The 14027-nt window shown below is 35.0% G+C and overlaps 1 protein-coding gene across 8 annotated transcripts in view; it reads left to right on the plus strand.

The window, feature by feature from the left end:
- Window positions 1-14027, plus strand: part of LOC106871672 (peripheral plasma membrane protein CASK) — a 522259-nt gene that overhangs the window by 70068 nt on the left and 438164 nt on the right. For all 8 annotated transcript variants that reach the window (XM_089365572.1, XM_089365579.1, XM_089365562.1 and 5 more), the window contains exon 2: window positions 243-312. In XM_089365572.1, coding sequence (XP_089221698.1) covers window positions 251-312 — 62 coding nt within the window. In that variant the 5' untranslated portion in view covers window positions 243-250. The remainder of the gene's footprint in view (window positions 1-242; window positions 313-14027) is intronic.

The raw sequence follows: 14027 nt of genomic DNA on the forward strand, positions 1-14027 counted from the left end.
GTGTTTAATAACATCCAAGGTGAGAGAGCAGGGTAGGTGTCCACCCTGGTAACTTCCTCCCACAAAAAGAGCATAGTGTTTAACCTCTTCCTCCTCCTCCTTATAGATTAATGCAAATACAAACCTATCTCTTGCCCCAGGACAATACCCAATGATACCGTAAAAGTAGGTTTTGAACTCGCTATCTTACAGTCAGTCATTTAATATATTTGTTTAAAATCATTTTCTTTTTCTTGTTTCAGTTAAAACCATGGCTACTGATGAGGATGTACCTTTTAGCAGCATTTATGATTTGCAAGAAGTTATTGGGAGGTAAGCTACACTGTTCTGATTATATAATTGTATTGGCATTGTTTATTCTAACATTGAAAATAGCTCCATGTATGAGGAATCTGATATTTATTTAATCTGAAATTGTTTTCAAGTTTCAAGAAACAATAAGAACTCTGAAGTGAACCGTGTTCTCTCCAGACTTTCTTTTAACAAAGAAACAGGATTATCTTGCATAAATATAGTTTTTTTAGTTTTACATCATCTGCATATGGATATTTATTTGTTTTTGTTTGTATTTGTCAGCTTCCTTTGTTGTTGTTGTTGCTGCCAGTAGTGTTGGACTAAATACCATATCATATTTACTCACACATCCCTTTAATTTCTGTGTTCAAACTCCATCGACGTCAATTTTGTTTTACACCGTTTCCATATTAAATCAACAACTGATGTGACTGCGTGTCAGTATTAGTCAGTATTAGTCAGTATTAGTCAGTATTAGTCATATTAGTCAGTATTAGTCAGTATTAGTCAGTATTAGTCATATTAGTCAGTATTAGTCATATTAGTCAGTATTAGTCATATTAGTCAGTATTAGTCAGTATTAGTCATATTAGTCAGTATTAGTCAGTATTAGTCATATTAGTCAGTATTAGTCATATTTATTTCTCTTGACTTTGTTGTCATTTCATTGCTGTGGATGAAATAAGGATTAGACTTCTGCCATCATTGTTTTTCTTTCATTCTATCCCTCCCCATCTTTCTCTTGCCTCCCCCCCCCCCCCCATGGCCTTGTGACAATCTAAAGCATTGTTATTTCATAGCATAACCCACCTGACCCCCACCCGACCCCACTCTACAATATATCTCTAATTGCAGCAGTTGATCAGGATATAAAACAAAAACAAAACTATTAATTTGAGAAGTTTAAACAATGATTCGATAAAATTACTCAATCTCGAGTCTCATATTTTTCTTTCCTACAACATCAATGTTAACTGCTCCAACCGGTTTTTCAGGATATTTTTATACATCACTTGAATGATGATATCTACTCTAAGCTAAACCAATGTATATGTGTGTGTGTATGTGTGTGTGTGTGTGTGTGTGTGTTATGATAATCTAGATTATTGCATGTGTCTGTGTAGATATGTAGGCTGTGTGTTCTTATATATAAACTGTGTATCAGCTTGATATTATTATTAATATTATTAATTACTATAACTATTAACACTACAATAGCGAGTGGCACAAATGGCACTGTGCCATAATGGAATTTAGACATTTGTATTTTAGTTCTTTCTAGGATTTGCTCTGCTTTTTTTCATCTCAAAGGGTTGGGGGCAGGCTTATAGAATGAGTACCAGTTTTCTACTAGATTCAGTTGGATTGAACCCCCCCCCCCCCAAATTACACATGTGGTTTTGTGTCAAAGATACAAACACAAACATGTGCACCCCCACGCCCACACATTTGTGCAGTCTGTTTCCAATGACATCACTTTCCCCATAACTAATGTCATAGTCTGTATTATCTGGAACTCACCCTCTGTTTATGTGTATACCCAAATAACTTGCTAAAACTGCAATATTTTTGCCAAACAAACAAAAGCTGTTTTTGTTTATTCAACATTAATTAATCAAAAGAAATTAAAAGTTGAGATAGTTTCATTGATTTCTGAGCTGATTAGAATGAACAGTGGAAAAAATGTCACAGTCAACAGCAGTTGTAGTGATGGCACTAACATTTTGTGATGAGGGAGTAGATTCTGGACAGATGTGATGGTTGGTAATAAACTATTCAATACTGGATTAGAGGAAACTGTGTTAAAGATTTGGGAAACTAAAGAGGGTTCTTTAGGGAATCTTTTATCATTGAATTTGGTAAAATAAGTTTCTAGGGTTCTCAACAACCCATGAACTTGCCTTCTTTTACAAAAATTATCAATTTTTAATCTTCTTCTTCTTCTTCTTCTTCTTCTTCTTCTCATAACCATCATCACTATTATTATTATTCTTATTATTGAGTGAGAGAACAGTGCATGTCATCAAAGTGACACTGGGGTAAAATATACGAAGCCCAATATACCAATCATGACTACCTGTCTGGTAAGGGTACACGAGGCACATGCATCACAACCATATGTGCGTGACATGGAAACCATATATCAAGATAAACAGTGCATGACCTTACAGGTGAGGTCCAGTTAGAATTTCCTTCAGGTCAAGTGGCCCATCCCACTCAAAAGGTTCCTGAATAAGGGTTGTTTAAGGATGTTGAATGAAACACCCATGTTTATAAAGGTGAGTCATCCAAACCCCCAAAGAACCCCTCTCAACACATGGCTGTGATGCTCCCCCACTACTTCTGGGTAATATTATCATACCAATCAGTGGTTGAACTAATGAGATAGTCCAGGAAAATATTGCCTCTAATAAGTGGTATGGCCACACTGTCACATGACCAATCTAGTCATCTGTTGGTCATAGAGAAAAGACAACCAAGTTATTGGAAGCAGCTAATAATGCAGTGGCAACAGATGCATATTTAGTGGTGTATAGGACTAAGTGTAACTGTGGTTTCTCATTCAATAGAGAGCACTGATGAGGTGTGTCTTTCAGATAATTGCTAATAAATTAACAAACATACAATCCTGTTTAGTATTTATTGATTTAAAAAACAAACAAACAAACAAACAAACAAACAAATGGCATTGAACAGAATTTTATATTTTTCTCAAATGACCAATGAGAAAAGTTGGTGTGTATGAAGGGTTCATGAAAACTGTTGATGTTTGAGGGACATAGGGATGTAAAATGGGATCATAGTGGCATGTATGAAGGGTTCAGGAAAACTGTTGATGTTGGAGAGACTTAAGAAATGTCATTTGTTCTTATCAAATGAAACTTATGTCAAAACATCCTTATATAAAATACTTCCCTTTTTAGGAAATCTATGGATTTAAAACTAAGTGGGGCAATGAATGAAGGCAACACTTCACTTATGTTAAAGCTAGTTACATTCTATTTATAAATTTTGAAAGTTGGTTCATAATACAATGTTTTTAAATTTGAAATTTTTTTTTGTTTTGTTTTAAATTTTAATTCGTTTCAGGTAATTAAAAAGAACTTTATTTAGTTGCAGCTTCATTATTTAAAAGTAAAGCAAGAATTTAATGAGTCTTGAAAATAAATTGTTAAATTTCATTGTCAATGTCTAATTTTGGTTGACTGAAATTCTTTAAAAAAGGATTCAATGAAGGCAAATCTCATTCTGTTTTACTTGGAACATTTCATTCTGTCTCTTATTTTGATACCGGTTTGGGAAACCATTTACACATTTACACAGCTCTATATTTTAGGTGACTTGTTGTTGGAGCAGCAGCAGCAGCAGCAGCAGTTGTAGCAGTAACAGTAGTGGTAACAGTAGTAGTAACAATAGTAGTAGTAGTAGTAGTAGTAGTAGTAGTAGTAGTAAATGTCTGGTTTGCTGTGTTTTGGCCAAACCTTCACACTGCGAGAGAGAGGAAGTGAGTGAGAGAGAGAAGTCGATCAAATTGACCAATAGATGCAATTATTCAGTTATGAAAATCTACTGCCCTAACAACTATTATAAATATGATAATGAAGACAGTGAGTAAATTGGTTCATTATCAGAGAAGTTATTATTGTTATTATCAACTTTAGATGAACTCCCTTGATGACTATCACTTATTGTTAATGGATAGGGTGGGGGGAGTGAGAGCAGTAAAGATGTATCAGGCTTTAGTCTCACTTTGTAGTTTGATTTATGATAGTTGTTTACTGCATTAAATCCTAAACTACTCTGGTGTGTGCGTGTGTGCGTGCGCGTGTGTGTGTGTGTGTGTGTGTGCGTGCATAGGGACAGGTGCTGGCATGGCTGTTTAGTTTCAAAGTCTACTTCTTAATCATGTGATTTTGGGTTCTCTCTCACTATGTGGAACCTAGGGCAAGTGTCTTCTATTATAGCATCTTACTGACCAATGCCTTGTGAGTGAAACTGGCAGACAGAATGGTAAAATGGAATTGAAGAATATGAAGAATATACCAGCTAAATAATCTACTTCTTCCTCATTATCATTGTCATCATCACCATCATAACAGTTTCCCAGACTCTTATGGGAACAAGTACCACTCAACATGTACCATTCACTAATCACTTACAGCTCTACTCAACAGGTACCATTTACCAATTACTCATAGCTCCACTCAACAAAAACCACTCACTAATCACTCACAGTCCCACTCAACAGATACCGTTCACCAATCACTTACACCCCACTCAACAAGTACCACTTACCAATCACTCACATCTCCATGCAACAAGTACCATTCACCAATCATTCACAACTCCACTCAACAGGTACCACTCACCAATTACAGCTCCTCTCCACATGTACTATTCACCAATCACTCTCATCTCCACGCAACAAGTACCACTCACACCTCCACTCAACAAGTATCATTCACCAATCATTCACAGCTCCACTCAACAGGTAGCACTCACCCATCCATTAATCTCTTCTGTTGATATTTTATCAAAATTAACAATTCCCTTCCAACACATTTGATTCCTCTCCAGTCTCTTTAAATCTTCTATGTTTAACTTCTATGATTTCCATAAAATCTCATGCTTCTTAAATATACCTTATATGGTATGTCTTTTGAGAAACAAATTCTTGATTCTGAACATAACTTACTGAACTTCTTTTATTCCATTTTGGCTCTAGTTATGATCTTTTAAATTTATGCCCATTATCTTTTGAAAACGAAGGCCTTTGCTGCTAACTTTTCCTCTCTATTTAATCTATCTACATTCCAAGAATCATTTGTCAAGATCTTACAGCATCATTTATAGAGCATTGCCTGTAGAGATTCCACAGAAGTACAGTGTGACATTTTCTTTCAAAATGGTTTAGTGGGGGCCCTATTTATTGGAAACCCTGCAATCTTTTATTGAATTTATAAAATGAAAAGAACCACCCTCACCCTCTCCACAATATGTGTTACGGAACTGCAGACAGTACAACAACGATGTAATTAATTGTCCTTTCCAAAAAGAAAAAAAAAAACAAAGTAAAAGATTTGAGTCTTCCTGGATGGAATCAAAAGACAGAAAATGGACAAACAAGTAAAAATATAAACCAACAAATAATAAGAAAAGGAATCAGATTGTTGGTGATGTTTGCAGTGATGTTTTGAATGTTGTGTTTGTGTTTATATGTATTTATATATGCAGGGTGCGATGAGTAAATTGTTGCCATTTTATATTTATAATTTCGTGCATGTGCATTGTTTGTTTTTGGTTTTGTCGACTACACATTACAGTAGGGTCAGTTGGACACCATCTATGAGGAAAACAGCTCTATGACACAATTTGGAAACAACATTCGTACCGGCAGCTCCAATAGGAACATTTCAGAGAGTTTGGGTGTCAATTTGAAGACAATGCAACCTGAGAACAAGTACCGAGAGTGATAAAAATCAAAGATCCAGTCAAGATCATGGTGTTTGGAGTGTGTGCGTGTGTGCGTGCATGTGTGTGTGTGGCCTGGTTGGCTGTCTACTGTGAATAACAACTCTGTTGTCCCAGATACATGACTGGTACTATAATATAGGGGTTGCACTTCTTCTGTAAAGCTTCAGTAAATGTTCTGTTGATGGAGACATTCTCTGACGTTCATCAGATTGAAGTTAATTGATTAGTTATCTCCATAATAAGGTTGAATTAAAATTCACAGCAAGCTTTTCTAAATTAAAAATGACTTTAAATAAATTGGTGAATTCACTTGTCAGTGTTTTGCATGTTCTGGCATTGTACAGTTGTTCTGTCTGTTCTTCCTGATCTGTCAAAGACTTTAGCTTTATTTAACTTTTGGTTTTTAGGAAACACAGACATTGTTTCTTTGTTAAATCATCCAAATTTAAATCAATTTATTTTAATGTTTGCAGTAATTATTTTAGATCGTTAGTTACAAATTTGTTAAAATTGAATCTTTAAAGTACTCAAGTTTTTTTCTTTGTTTTTATTCATGGCTAAAAACTATCATTTCAAATATTTAATATCATTTCATTAAATACAAATCTCATCCATTATTTTAAATTTAATGCTACTATTCTGGCCATCATCATCATCATCATCATCATCATCATCATCATCATCATCATCATCATGCTTTGCAGTTAACCTCTCAACATATGTTTACATTGTTTTCATCTTTTAATCATGTTTTAAATAGATTATTATTGTTGTTGTTGTTGTTGCTAGTTGGTAGAATTGTTAGAGCATCAGAAAAAAATGTTTTGCAGTATTGTTCCTTTTTACATTCTGAGTTCAAATCCTTTGAGGGTCAACTTTGCCTTTCATTCCCTCCAGGGTCATTAAAGTATGGTACCAGTAAAAGTTCTGAAGTTGGTGTTATTCACTTATCCCATTTTGCCCTCCAAAGCACTGGCTTTCTACCAAAATTTGAAACGACTATTATTTCTTCTTCTTCTTCTTCTTCTTCTTCTTCTTCTTCTTCTTCTTCTTCTTCTTCTTCTTCTTCTTCTTCTTCTTCTTCTTCTTCTTCTTCTTCTTCTTCTTCTTCATTATTACCATTATCCATATTGTGCATGAATGTCTTACATTTGGAATCAATGTCCTTAAGACCAGGTCACAACCAGTTTCCTCTTAGATGTCAAGCACCTGTCCAACGATCTTTCCTGATCCTGAGAGAGCAGTCTTCTGAATTCATGCAACTCTTGTAGTTACGCCAATCTCAATAATGAAACTGTCAAACCTGTTGGGGACAGTAATTAGGGCACCAATAACAACTATGATTGCTCTTGTAGAAACCTTCTGAAGTCTTCCCTATTTCCCCTTGCCCAATCCTGGTATTTTCCTGTTTCATTCCTGTTCTTTGACCTCTTCATCCACACATCACATCTATGATGATGATGCACTCTTTTTCCCCCCTTTTCTTTTCCCATTTTCACTCGTCATGAAGGCATGTGATGACTTGAACTTGTTTCATGCTTTTAGGTTTTCCCTCTTTACTTATGTATATCCTTTCAGCACACAACAATGGTCAGGCAGTCCACAACTTCCTTGACTGCCCTTTCCAAGATCCAATCTTCTGTCAACTTCTGCCATTCCATTCTTTTTATTGATGGGAACCTTTGTACCCTATTTGGACCAGTGAAGCTCACTCATCTGTTGGGCCAGCCTTTGGAGTACTAGTAACGGTCAAGGGTGATTCCAGGAGACTCTGTGTTTTCATTTGCCTTCAGACATGGCACCCAGTGTATCTCACCGAAAGTCACATTTGTATATTGTATCATTGCTTTTTCTGTCAAGCATCTCATCTAGGTCTGGTCTTTCCTGATGTTTCTTAAATACTTGCAGACCTTACTCTCTAATCTTAATTGTCCTTTTCACTCTGTTGGTGTTCTGTCTGTTTGGAATGCTTGTATCTCAGTTTCCCCTGGGGTATTTTATCCTCATCAGTTCCATAGTTTGCTTGATTTCCCTTCAGAGATGTGGTTTGGGTTGCTGTGCTTGTCATTATTATTATTATTTGTTCTGATGGAATGCACACTTTTACATATTTTCACATATGTTGTGTACATTTACCAATGTGGTTCTTTTCAATCAAATATCTTTCCCATTTCACCTTTTCAATGCATACCACTGCCATCATGTTTGAAAATATAATTCTAATATTTCGAACAAAACTGAAAATATGGCTCAGTATTTTTATGTTCCAATTTTATTTTATTTTAATGTAACCTCTGAAGATAAATATGTCGAATTTTGCAGTTGAAAACTGTTTGCTGTAATAATTCACAATTTAATTATTCTGTGAAATATATTTACAAATAATGAAAAATAGCCAAGAAATATTGAATGCAAAAACAGAAAAAGTAAAATTATTCTTTTCTTTCTTTTCTAGACTTTTAGTTCTTTATCCCATCCACAACACGACCACCACCTGTAGTACTTTAGTTCTTATTCATTCTAATGAAATTATTAAACATTACAGCACACATCTCCTTCGAAGTAACAATGGTTTATTAACAAAATAGTGTTTCTTTGAAAGTCTTTTCCTGTTATAGCAAAATAAACCAACCAAAACAAAAAACCTGCCAAATAAGTTGCTTAAACAAACATTTCTCCAATGTATTGGCTCCTGTTTACTTTTTTGCCCTTTCTTTAAAGTCTCTACATGACTTGGGACATGCCCAGATATGGTGTTAATGTAGTAGTAGTAGTAGTAAATCTATCAAAACAGTGTTGGCTATGTGTTCCATTTATTGTAAAATGGAATTTTATTTATTTTGAATAGTTTCTTTTATTTACCCCCTTTCCACACTCATTCCCATATCCTTTTATCTACCCCCCTTTCCACACTCATTCCCATATCCTTTTATTTACCTCCTTTCCACACTCATTCCTCTATATCCTTTTATCTACCCTGTTTTTATACTCACAGGATTTATTATTATTGCTGTGTCCACCTCTGAGTGAACACCTTCACACACCTCCAACACTGTTTGGGCCAAGATCTGACTGTTTCAGTCAGGTAACCCATTTGTTGCTATAGCAACTATACTAATGTTCCAAAATGACTTCTCACTTGAATTTATATAAATTTATTTGATAAAAGAAGAAAAAAATACCAAAGCTTCCCAGTGAATGACTTTGTTTGTTAACTGTTCACTTGAGTGACCACACCTCCTTCAGCCTAATCTATAAAACAGGGTCCCAGCTGTAGCACTTCAATATCTTTGACTCCCAATAAGGACATTTTGGTGAGGAATTATCTACATTATTAGATTATTAGATTAGAGTAGATTATTATTATTATTATTATTATTATTATTATTTTAGGGGAATGGGGTAGTAGGGAGAGTTGATTACATTAGCCCCAGTATCTGACTGGTACTTATTTAATTGAGTCTGAAAAAATGAAATGTAAAGTTGACCTTGGCAAGATTGGAACTCAGATAGTAAAGAGTCAGATGTGTTACTACGTAATGAGTCTGAAAGCTACCAAAATGTATGGGGTTGTGGGCTGGATGTAAATCAGTTTAATGAACCCCAGAGTATAACTGGTTGTTATTTTATCAATGTTAGCTGCTGTGTAATATTATGACAAACTGAGATTTGAACACAGAATATACAGAGTTGAAACTACAAATTTTGTTCGCTAGTCCTCTTCAATTAAACTTTTAATTTTGCCACAAACTTTATAGGGGTCATTTCAATTCACTGGCCCTTATTTTAAGGGCATCAGAATTATGGAAAGTAATAACAACTCTGACAGGATTTGAACTCAGAATGTAAAGGGATTGACTTAAATACCACAAGGTTACCGATTCTACCAATTATGCCTCTCCAAATGATGATCTTTGTGTAACATGGTTTTATTCTAATATTGCCGAAGGGTGAGTGGTTGACTCTGGTGTATACTAGTTTCGTTTTCTGGGGAGTGGACAGAAGTAGAGAGTCAACCCAGCAGGCACATAATATGTGATACTGAGAACACAACCAGTGTTACACAAGTAAAACTTATTTTTAACAGTAAAACCAAACTAAATAGTGAAACTGTCTAAGCTGCGAAACGTAGAGTGGGTTAATATTAATTAATCTGTTGGTGTATTTAGAATAATAATAAATAAATTACTCTCTAGTTAATAATAAAAAAAAAAGCAAAACAACAAAAAAGTATCATCTTCGAACGTTTTTTTTTTTAAATAGTAGTATAATTGATGCAATTAGAGAGAGGGAGAGAGAAAGATTTACGCTTCAACTTCAAACACCTTCAGTGTGAACTTTTTAAAGGGAAGTAACTAAGGTAGGTCTATTATGCTAATGGTCCCCCCAGAGTCATCCTCCTTTGTCAATGTGCCGAATGATTTAACGGAATTTTGTTGTGTGCTGTTGTTGTTTAATCAACCTTAATTAATTCAAATTAATAAATTGAAACGGGAAAATATTGAAGCTGACAATGAATTGTAAATAAATAATATATAGGTGTAGAAAACTACTGAAATAATTTAAAACTGAATACACACGCACGCACACACACACACACACACACACGCACGCACGCACACACACACACGCACACGCACACGCACACACACACACACACACACACACACACACACACACACACCTTTAGTCTAAACAATTTTGAAACTCAGACGACAGAAATTTATGTCATAAATTAATAATAATAATACAGTAAAGAAAAATTTAAATAATGAAGCACAATCCATATACAAAATGTCATTGCTGTGTGTGTGTGTGTGTGTGTGTGTGTGTGTGTGTGTGTGTGTGTGTGTGTGTGTGTGTGTGTTGTTGTTGTTGATACAGACATAGCCATGTGGTTAAATTGTCCAGATTACAATCATGAGGTCCTGGTTTCAATTCTCTTCCATGACATCACAGATATCTTTTATCTTAACATCAGGTTAAAACTTAAGCCTTGTGGTAACCTATCTCTTGGATGGATTTTGTAATAATTATTTATTATTTATGGCCAGTTTCCAATCCGGACTGCAGCAATATATTCCACCCGCCACACTTTCCAGTCCGTCATCACTGCCCCAGTGTCTGCAATCAAGCCGTCGACCCGTGGCACCATTTTCCTCTCCTTGCCATGAAGTGGGTTCCACCAGATTAATTTGGATGCTTCCAGCTCAGAATGGTGCATGCAGTGACCAGATACTCGCAACTGTCTTTGCCTGATCTTCTCACTAACTTTTGGCAGGTCTCCATAAAGGCATTCATTTGTTTCCCTGAGTCTCATTTAGAATTACATTAAAGATTCTAGTGTCTGTGAAATACTTGTGCCACAGCCATAAAGCGTCAGCAGTTTTGTTGATTGAACAACAGCAGTGAAATGGATCTTTGAAGTTGATGGACATCCATTAATTTACACACACACACACACACACACACACACACACGTATGCAATTTATATGAAACATAAAAATACATACATCTGTCTACACACACACACACAAACACACAAATATACATATGCACATACACATGTATAAATACTGTTGCTATTATCATTCCACATCCATCTTGCATAGAAGGACCCATCTTGTAGTTGCAGCGAAATAACCATTCAAAACCTGCCTCTGCCTCATTACCGATTCTGTTGATTTACTCAGATACAATTAAAAAGAATCACAGATTCATTCAGAAATACTATAACGAGTGTGAATGTGGATGTGGATGTGTGTCTGTTTCAGAATGAATCTTTTTTGAGTGTGTGTGTGGGGGGGAGGGGGTGATGAGAGTGTGTAGGTACGTGCATTTATGAGAGTATGTGTTGTATGTGGCTGTGTGTATGTGTGTGTGTGTGTATGTGGGTGGGTGCATGAATGTGTGTGTGTGTGTGTGTGTGTGTGTGTGTGTGTGTGAACAATGTTAAGAACTGTTGCTGTTGGTTAGTTCCAGCCATGATGTAGCTGATCTGTCATTAAAGACTTTCCAGTTGTGACCATCCTGTCTTTTATCCAGACATGTTATATGCAGGATTACATTATTTAGGCTACAGTTCTTTTATTTAAGGTTCTATGATATGCATTGAGGGAGATTTGCTTATTATGTCTAGCTTGTCAGATGTCTGTCCTTCCTTGCTGGATGTTATTAAGAACTTATTATTGATGAGGCTCAACAATAATTGTTTTGATAAACTCTAGAAAGATTTAGAATCGATGCTTAAATAATTAAATAATTAAATAATTAAATAATGTTGATGTATGAGAGAATGTTTCTTAGTCTTTCCTTGTTGGAATGTTGGATTCTTTAATAAACTAGAAACTGTGAATGAATGGTTTTTTATAAGATATAAAAAATTAATTAATGTGAATGCTTATCACCAACATGGAAATGGTTGGAAGAATAATGCCAAAACCATAGAAGAAATAACCAGAAACTCTAGGCTGTATCTTTGGGAATATCAGTGATACAGAAACCATATCTTTATTTCATAAAATAATATTTAGTTAAGTGTTTTAACCTTTCAGCACACCCTGGGTGACACTAAACAAATATTAGAGGCACACTGAAAATTATTTTTAGTCATTTTTGTTGGCCTGCATCGTTTTAATATTAAAAGTATGTGTGTGTGTGTGCTTTCTAAATTTCCGTGTATTGATGTAAATGTGTTGTTAATGGAAAGCCTGTTAACTCAGTGCTAACTGGGCTGCCTGGTATTATATATTTTAGTGTGATGTCTTGCAGCGTTTATTGTTTTCCATACTTTTATAACTTGACATCGTTTTTATAATCTTGTGTTGAGCTACTCTAAATAGCATTTGAAAGAATGAGAGAATTCTAGAGAAGAAAATATATTTAACCTTGCTCCATAATAATTAACTGCCCTATTAAAAATATATATATATTCAAGAAAAGAGTATTTATCTAACCTTGTTCCAGAATTGTTATCTATTGACAATATTTAGATGTGTGTTTTTATTCCCGTGAATGTTTAAAACATTTCAACAGCCACAAGATGAATGGCAAAAATAATTTCAATTTTAGACATTTTTCTTTTTTGTTGATGATACAAATATTACCTCAGACAGATTGGAGAAGCAAGCACACGCACGCACACACACACACACACACACACACACACACACACACACACACACACAAACACACACACACACACACACACACACACACACACACACACACAACTATGAATGGATGGACAGACAAACAGTTTTTGAGAGTTCTACAATTGGAATCAAACTCATGAAGACTGGGCATTAATTGCAGTTCCATTATCAGTTGCATCCATCTCACAGTGTTTCTGCCTGTGACACATGTCAAGTCTATAGAAGTGATCATCCATTGATGTCTGATGAAGTAATTAACCGTTCATTATCTGAGTTAATTACCTCACAACATACAGCATGTCTTTAGGTCTTTCTTTTTTTTTTTTCCACCATTTTCCAAAGAACTCATCCTGGCATTGCTATTTGAAACATGATTGTTCACGCCACCAGCCAAGAGATACATTCTCCATCAATTTGATTCAATAAAACTAGTTTGTATTTTACTGTATATTTTAATTTCATAGATAAATAACTGCGTGTAAGAAATAAACTTCAATAAATAAATGTTGAATCTATTTTCTCTGTTTTAATAAGAATATTGTGAACAGATTGAAAGGTTATTAGCTTTAGGTTAGAAGCAGTTGGACAGATCTATGATCAGAAGCCTTCCATTTCTGACCATCTTGTTTTGTTTTTATTTAAATGGTGTATCCTATATTTCTAAAGGCAGTAAGACATGATTTGAAGATGTCCTAGCTGCTGTTTTGTGCATTTTGAGTGACCACACATTCATAAAAAATTAAATATTGTTGTTTAACCCCAGGTCAATTCTGAACTGGCTTGTGATCAAAGGCTTTTCATAGCCATGATCTCATTTTTTGTTCTTGAGGGTATGTAAGAGATATGTTATTATATATGTCCTTCTTAAGATGTCATTTGAGGGATATTTAACTGCTATATTTAGCATATAGAGCAGTCATATAGGGGCTCCCTGATTGACTTCATTTAAGACCTGACAGAAGAACTGGTGTGAGTTAAACATTATAACAGTGATAGAGTTGATAGGAATCAATCAAACATAATGTAATTAAAACCGTTGCTAATTAAAACCAGAGCTGATTAAACCAAAAATGTCAACCTATCAGGAGAAGAGTGTAATGTTT

The sequence above is a fragment of the Octopus bimaculoides genome, chromosome 18 (assembly GCF_046866305.1).
Source record: "Octopus bimaculoides isolate indiv1 chromosome 18, ASM4686630v1, whole genome shotgun sequence".
NCBI classification, from domain to species: domain Eukaryota; kingdom Metazoa; phylum Mollusca; class Cephalopoda; order Octopoda; family Octopodidae; genus Octopus; species Octopus bimaculoides.